The sequence below is a fragment of the Ursus maritimus genome, unplaced genomic scaffold (genome assembly GCF_017311325.1).
Source record: "Ursus maritimus isolate PB19 unplaced genomic scaffold, ASM1731132v1 scaffold_28, whole genome shotgun sequence".
Classification (NCBI taxonomy): Eukaryota; Metazoa; Chordata; class Mammalia; order Carnivora; family Ursidae; genus Ursus; species Ursus maritimus.
The window spans coordinates 16,312,628-16,321,296 of record NW_024425341.1 but is presented as its reverse complement, the minus strand read 5'-3'; the positions used below and the strand labels follow the sequence as shown (position 1 = coordinate 16,321,296).

The 8,669-nt window shown below is 37.9% G+C and overlaps 1 protein-coding gene across 5 annotated transcripts in view; it reads right to left on the bottom strand.

Annotated features, from left to right (window-relative positions):
* Window positions 1-2,185: 2,185 nt before the first annotated feature.
* MSR1 (macrophage scavenger receptor 1) overlaps window positions 2,186-8,669 on the bottom strand; it is a 130,966-nt gene continuing 124,482 nt past the window's right edge. For all 5 annotated transcript variants that reach the window (XM_008710890.2, XM_008710887.2, XM_008710888.2 and 2 more), the window contains one exon: window positions 2,186-2,402. In XM_008710890.2, the coding sequence (XP_008709112.1) occupies window positions 2,269-2,402 (134 nt within the window). In that variant the 3' untranslated portion in view covers window positions 2,186-2,268. The remainder of the gene's footprint in view (window positions 2,403-8,669) is intronic.

Sequence of the window (8,669 nt, the reverse complement as noted above, 5' to 3'; positions counted from 1 at the left end):
TCTTTAAAAAAATTTTTTTTTAATGCACACTGCATTTATTTTGATGCTAATGGCTAGACAAATGGAATGCAATGATTGTGGTCAGGTGGTTTTTCTTTTTTCCTTCCCTCCTTCCTACTCTCCTTTCCTCCCTTTCATCCTTCCCCAAATCACTGCTTCTGGAAGGACTTAATGCAATTCACCCTTCCAAAGGAAAGCTCCCAAATATAGTGGCACAGTTAAGCTCTTTTCTAGACTAGACTGAGTTTAGTAGAGTAACTCAATTACAAAAAGGGCTTTATTGGTTTTAAAGACACAAATGTCTATATATAGGTAGAAAATCAGTATCCATATAGCCTACATCAATACAGCACGTGCAACCCATAGGCACTGATCCCAGACATCTCATATAGGCTGATATGCAATGGATTCTTTTTATTTTTTATATTTTTTAAAGATTTTATTTGTCAGAGAGAGAGAGCATAAGCAGGGGGAGCAGCAGGCAGAGGGAGAAGCAGGCTCCCCGCTGAGCAAGGAGCCAATGCATGACTTGATCCCAGGACCCTGGGATCATGACCTGAGCTGAAGGCAGATGCTTAATGGACTGAACCACCCAGGTGTCCCTGCAAAGTATTCTTTTTAATACTATCTTGTTTACCATATGAAGGAAATACCCAGACAGTGCAACTGAGCCCAAGGAATTAATAACCAGCTGAATGTAGAGCCAGGGTTTAGAGACAGTTTGTCTAGATCGTGAGTCCATTCTCTTAGTCACAAAATTGCACTGGAGAATATCACTGGTAGTTTAACAAGCAGAAGAATGTAACATGATAAAAGGGCATTTTCAGCAGACCATTTCCAATAGTTCCAATTTCAAGAGAACATTTTTGCCTTTGCAAGTGAGAGGCAGGGAATCTACTCACTGGTTACTATTTGTGAAGTGAGACTTCAGAAGTTGAAAAAAGTGCGTAAGCCCATGTTTTTGCTTATCATCATTAAAGAAAGAAGAGTAGAGCCATTTCAGACTAGTACTCCTTTCTAATCACATGCCCCTCTGGGTTGGGCTTAGGAAACTTGAAAAGTATATTCTTCTCTGGGCTAGATTATATTCGATTGGGCTCCAACAGCCATCACTGGTCTTTCTGCCTGTATACCTAGACAGCCAGGGACAGGCACTGGGTTCCAGGGGGCCTTCCACACTCTAAGATATACCCTGGTGATGGGCTGACCATTGGTAAGGTACTGTTTTGGCATGCTTAGGGTCACTGACCCTTGAGGGCTGCAGATCTCTCTTTCTTTTTCTTTCTGTCTCTTTCTGGTTGTAATTGTTGGTGGACTTCATGAAAGACTCCAAAGAAGGGTAGTTGAAACTAGCTTCTGTGCTCAAGACATTTGCATGCTGTTATTTAAAGCGGAGCAATTTACATTTGAAAGTGTATTTACATTTTAAACAGTCTCCTAGAATGATAACAACTATTCAACTTAATTTAAAATGCACATCAAACTGAGCTCCATGTTGAAATAACATTTTTGATCCACCAATTATCAAGGCACATATAGTGTCTAGTGCCTTTTCTCAGATGCACTGCTTTTTCTAACTTACGGTTCAGTAAAAACAAAAACTGTCAATACATGACCATGTAAAATAACCATGTTGTTTTTCTTAATCATCGTGTTATTACTGACCATGTGAAATCTCCTGCTAAGTTTTTCATCATGTCCAGAATATATCATGAGCATTTCTACCTAATAGCCAAGTCACCGCACATTCAGAGATCTCGATGGCCAGATAAGACGTTTCCTCAAAAAATGTGTATGGTTGGAGATTTCACAAACTTGGCACAAAAAACAAAACAAACAAAAAAATCCCCAAATTCTTCCCAATCCTCTCATTATTAAAGTAATTAAATTAAAAACCATTAAATAGATTACAAAGAAGACAAAAATGACAAAAATTGTCATCCTGTGAAGAGATCAACTGAAGCCAATGATCAGAAGGTGTTTCCATTATCACTGGCATTTGTAATCGAGAAGCCGTAAACTTCAGTCTGTTCCATTTGATTTATGTCACTATATTAGAAATTCCATTTAGAAACCCAAAGAGGTTGAAATGGTTCAAATATAGATATACGGCAAGCATGAAGGTTTACCCAGTGTTTTTCAAAATGTTCCTTTTCCTTAGACAAGATTCCTAATCTCTTAAATATTCACTGAACTGATTTTAATGGAGCAAAATAATAAAATCATTTTGCAACAATGATTCATAAAGGCAAAAGAAAATAGGATACATTATAAAGTGCAAGTGACTCCAGCATCTTCAGCGTGTGAACAGCCTCTCACACCCCACTGTCTAATTGTACAGTCTTCAATAGATGATTCTCTCCCAAAACAAAATACTTCATTCAACCAAATTGGACCAGTACCTGCAAAAATCAGATACAAATGCGTTAGTAAGTATGGGTTTAGGGTTTATATTTGAGTGGGAAGAAACCATTGATTTATACACTACTTTAACAATAAAGTGTCGATTATCACCTATATACAAGTTCTGTGCTTTCTGTTAGGATTCAAAAATTAATCTCCTGCCCCAGAAAACTTTATATTCTGTAATATGTAAACTACTAAAGTACCAAGTACTAAGAGCGGTAACTAAGGTACATACACAGCTCAATGAAATCATAGATAAAAGACTGATTTTAACAGACTGGTTTTTATTTATTTTAATTAATTAATTAATTAATTAATTTTTTAAAGATTTTATTTATTTATTCGACAGAGATAGAGACAGCCAGCGAGAGAGGGAACACAAGCAGGGGGAGTGGGAGAGGAAGAAGCAGGCTCATAGCGGAGGAGCCTGATGTGGGGCTCGATCCCATAACGCCGGGATCACGCCCTGAGCCGAAGGCAGACGCTTAACCGCTGTGCCACCCAGGTGCCCCTATTTTAATTTTTTTAAAAAAAGATTTGATTTATTTGAGAGAGAGAGAATGAGCATGGGTGGGGAGGGTCAGAGGAAGAAGCAGACTCCCTGCTGAACAGGGACCTGATGCGGGACTTGATCCTAGGACTCCAGGATCATGACCTGAGCCAAAGGCAGTAGCTTAACCAACTGAGCCACCCAGGTGCCCTGGTTTTGTTTTTAGGAATAAGAAAGGAAATAAGTTTTACTGACCATAGGTATATGCCATGACCTGATGGTCTGAGAGCATCTGTACGAGGCATTCTCTGAAACGTTATGATATACTGGAGTTCCTTCCTTAGCTTCCAGGATTTTGCCATTTACATGTGCCTGGTTTACCAAATATATTATTTATTTTTAATTAAACTAAGACTAATACAATCAGCAAAGGACTTACAAACTATCCTGAAAGAAGACCATGGATTATTAATTGCAAGCACAGGTAGACAAAAACAAAATGGCAGAGCTAATACTCTTCTTTATCTTGAACTCTTCCTCAGACACCTTAGAAGGGAAAATGGCTGTCTGCAGTAGGCTACCTGGGAGATATTTAGCCAACTAAATATGCAAACTTAACTGCCACTCTCAAGATAAAGACATTTTATCAATGAATACAAAAACAAGTGCTTTTTGAAAGGCATCCATGCATGCCAAGAAAAGTTCATTTTAAAAATAATATTTGGAAATGTTTTTCTGGTATTCTCTAAAGATTTTCTGCATGTATCATATATAAAAGTTCCCCTTTCTTTTACACTTAAGACAGTTAGAAATGGGACCTTTGAAAAACTTCTAAATGAAATATTGCATTGGGTTTTGTTAAATATATATCATGCAAACTTCCTGATGAGTTTTCAAGAACATTTCATGCCATCAAGAAACAGATGATTTAGCAGTAAACGTTAAGAAACCCCTTAGCAAGACTGGTGGATGGTAAATAAATATCTTAATCCTGTCAGCATAGTCAATAATACATTTCTTCAATTTGGATCAATATGGTGTTGAAAGGTTCTCTTTCGGTCACAGAGCTATTGAAAACCTATTTAGAAATAACTTCAGCTCAGAAACAGACCTTGTATAGCTATGAAACAGTGTTAGATGAAGACTTTTTTTCCAAAGAGGCATCTATAATGGCCTATATAATAACATTACTCTTGCTGACTTTTCAAATATTCTGAGTTCAATAAGCAAGAGTTAATGTACATGGCTGACGATGTGCATAATTATATAGTAGTATGTGTATATGTGAAAAAAATTACAAATATTGGGAATTTTGTAACCACTATGTGGATAACATTTGACCTAACCTTAAAAAATGGACAGAGGTTTTCCATGTATAAAAAAGAAGTTATTCCATATAGTGGGGACAGCATGAAAAGGCTTGATGTATCACAACAGTCAACAGTATCCTGGCATCTAAAACACAAAGTACATTAATGAGGGAAGAAGGACTCATTGGGAAGGCTGGATAGAAAGCCAGGGCCATGCTTTAAAATATTCAGAATTTTATATTATGTCACCAAAAGAAATGATGTCATCAGAGCTATATTTTAGAAATGTATGTCTGACAGAAATGTGGAAGCTGGATTAAAGAAAAAAATCTGTAAACCAGAAGGTGAGTTAATCTGATGTCTATGAAGAGATCTCTGAAGACTCATGTTTTGATTTACTCTTAGAATTAGGTAGGAAATTTGTATTTCCACCTCTAAAATAAATTGTGCATTCACTTAATCTTTAATAATCTGTTCCTTTACTAGAAAGATCCAAATATGGGGCAAAATTATATTTAGGTTTATGTTACCAATGTAATTAGGAACTTTGTATTATTCATTTCATATAATGGTAATTAAATCATTCGTATGGCGGGGGGAGCTTGGGTGGCGCAGTCGTTAAGCGTCTGCCTCCGGCTCAGGGCGTGATCCCAGCATTCTGGGATCGAGCCCCACATCAGGCTCCTCCCCTGGGAGCCTGCTTCTTCCTCTCCCACTCCCCCTGCTTGTGTTCCCTCTCTCGCTGGCTGTCTCTCTCTGTCAAATAAATAATAAAATAAAATCTTAAAAAAAAAATCATTCGTATCGAAACAATGTTTCTATTATAAAAGAAAGGTTTTCCTGGGCTGATCAATTATAAAAGCAGTAACCTGGAGAGCTCAAATATTTTTTGAAATGTTTGTAACAGTATTGAGCCCTTTTTGCTTGAAATTTTAAGGCAGATAAAAAGGAAAAGATTAGGGGAATATAATGTCAAAATCAGAAACCTTACTAGGAATGCTGTTTTTATTTCCAAGTTGCTTTTACTAGGTATAACCCAGTGTCTTTTGTGTTTGTGTGTTTGTATGTGTGAGTGTATTTGTACATGTATGTTTCTTTTTAAAGATATAAAGTCTATATAAACTTTTTGGGAGTCCCACAAGGTGACTCAAAAATACAGGCAAATAATCACAATTGCACAAATGGCGAGGCTCCTTGCACGTGAATGTAGAAGAGAGCCCAAACAGGGGGACATTTATAAACTGTACCTATTAGATCGATAGACATTTATAAATTGTATAAATAAACATAAATAAAACTTTTGGACAAAGCGTGGCTCTGTCATAACGGGAGCACAAGGAGAGTCTGGCTCCCTGGCCTCTGTACCAGGTACTGTGATGCTTTCCCTCCTCATTTTGTAGATCAGGTCACCTGATTTAGATCTCAGCAGTGCAGAAGGCTTACAACCCAGAAAAGAGAATTAAGGATGAGAATCCTCCCAGTGGCCGGAGCACCAGCAGGGCATCCCCACAGGGGCAGCAGAACATAGATATTATTTAGTCAATTAATGTGCTGACATGTGAACACAGATTTTGAGAAACAGCAGTAAAGGAATTCATGAATGTTAGAATACCAAAGCTGTAGTAATAATAATGAGCATTTAGGCCCACTCTGAGGAATTTATGATACGGCTGAAAACATTCAAAGTACTTTTGACCTGTTATCTCATTGAATCCTCAAATGACCTTGGAAAGTTAAGTGCTTTCAAAGTGCCATTTTACTGTTGAGGAAAGGCCAAATCAGGGAGCATAAGTAACTCGGGCCCAATGTCCTGTAGCTAATACACGATGGGGCCAGCATCCCCACCCCACGTCTGCCTCAAGCCAGGGCCTTTCATCAGTGATTTGTGCAATCCCCTGTGTTCTCAGATTCATTCATTCAACAAATATGCTTTAAGTGCCTACGTGAGTGAACAAAATCAAAATCCATTTGTTCTTGAACTGACTTCCCGGTGAAGGCTTCTGTTTTAGGTAGGGGCAGCAACTGAGGTCACACAGGTAATTAGCAGCAGAGCTGCTACTTGCATCTAGAACCCCCAGCTTCTATTCCAGTGCCTTTTCCACCAACAACACATGCACAGGATCAAGACACTGTGCGATTCGCTAAGTCTGGTCTTCAGCTGTGTGGAAAAGATTCACAGGGAACATCCTAGGCCTTTTCACATATGATCTTTAAAATTTACATCTTCTAATACCCCTGGGAAATAATGGCAATTATCTCCATGTCACAGGTAAATAAACTGAGACTCAGAAAAAATGTATGCTTTTCTCAGAATAAGAGAGAATACAGCCAAGCAATAGAACATGATGACATTTAAAACTTGGTGCTATTCCCTGACTGCACAGAAGCCCAAAGAGAGTTATAAAAATAATTTTCCAAGATTTGTTTTTATTTTTACATTAATACATTCACGACTATTGAGCCTAAGGGAAAAATTTATTTAATATGCATTTTCTATCTCATTCCAAATTTTTTTCTGCATTAAAAATTAATTCAAAGGTAGCATAGAATTCATAAAATGTTACCTTCATGTAAACCTCAAAGATTAAAAAACAAATTTGTTTTTATTTCTTTACATAATAACTATTACTCAAGGGTGTTTGATGTTGCTGCTTTCATTGTTATTTGCCACTGAACTATCTTTCGGGCTCGTGGGAAACTATGCAAAATTGAGGTGTACCGTTTAGATATGTTTTTTTAATTTTCTAATCCTATCTATTTATCCTCCACCTACCAATTTATCTACCTAACCATGTACACATCTACGATTCTCTTTACAATCTGGGGGCTGGAGGGAGGGGCAGATTGATTTTGTGTTTCCAAAAGTACACAGCTTTCAATGTGTTGTCCACGACCCCTGGAATTTCATGAGCTTGGCTTGTGATGCCTGGGAATGTGCTTGATTGATGACACCATTTCCTCTTAATCTCTTTTTAAAAAAATAACAGATACTAATATTTATTTCAAGGATTTGAGATTTTTTAATCTGATCTTCAAGAACTCACCACTTTTCTGGAAAAAAAAAAAAGGGGATTGTATTTCATACATTAGCCAGAAAGATGGTTTAGTGATGAGATTTGAGATTAGCTGCTATACAGATACGTGAAAAAGCAAAAACCACCATTGGTTAAAAGTCTGAATGAATTTTAATTAAATCTAGTCATGGCTGGGTGATTTGAATCTGTATGACTTTTAAGGTTTCTAGTTGGGAAGTGCTTTGTCAACAGCTCCCTCTTCGAGAGAAAAAAACAACAACTTTGTTTTATTTTATTTTATTTTTTTGTGAGTTTTTTAAAATCAAAGGTAGAAACAGAATGGGAGTCAGAATAGAGGATGGGTAAACTTAGACTACAGTTAAGTGGTTCTGAAGAAGACACTTACTTTCCCTGTTTTAGCATCTAGGCAGAATGAGGAGGTGGGGCTAAACTAGCTGTGAGATTTCATTTACCTTTAAAGTTCTACAATTCTAAGATTTTAAAGAAGCAAGCTCTTTAGAAATGAAATTCTTAAGGATAAGGAACTTAGAAGGACATGCTATCGAGTGCAAAGACACAGGTTAAGATGCGACTCTTGACCCCTCCCCCACAACCACCGATATAGCTGTATAAATTTGGGCAGGTTCTGTGACAGCTCTGTCAAGTTTACTTACAGAAATTTCTCTATGCAAATTGGGGCTATCATGTCTACTCTCACAGGCACTGTGAGCACGAAATGAGATCATATAGTATGCCCTTGATGAACAATACTATTCCATACTTAGTATTGTCCTTGTTACCAGAAGTAACACAACAGATACGTTAAGAACTCTATGGACTCCAAATCAGGTTCCTGTTAACATTTTAAACCTTCCCGTGTACAGGCAGCAGTCCATAAGAATTTGAGCTCTGACCCACTGATATACTTTATATCTGGGGTTGTTTAGACTCCCATTCGCCGGAGGAGAAGTTCGGAGCTACGGTTATATTTTTGATCTCCTTCAGTGTATTCTTGTATTTTTAAAACTTCCACTTAGAAGACTGATTATGAAATGTGAAAGGGGTACTAAATAAAAGGTGATATTTAGGCTTAGAATTTTCTTTTGTTTCTGCTTTCAAGTTTGGAGTTGTACCACAAAATCCTGTCAATTTAGAAGATGAGCCAGCCGCTCCAGGTCCAGCTCCAACTCCTGGCCTCAGATCCAGGCTCGGACACACCTGGGACAAATGCCTGGAGTCCCACCGTCGTCTGATAAAGCTCATTCATGTTTGCTACCAGGAGGCCACTGGGACGAGAGACTAGAAAGCCTGAATAGGGTGGAGAAGTGACTCGTTCCCCCTGCCCGGCTCCAGGCCCTGACAAGCACCAGAAACCTCTCAGTGCTTCCTTAAGTTCAACCTTTTTTGTCTACTCAGGAAAAAGAAAGAACATTCCACTGTATGCAAAAG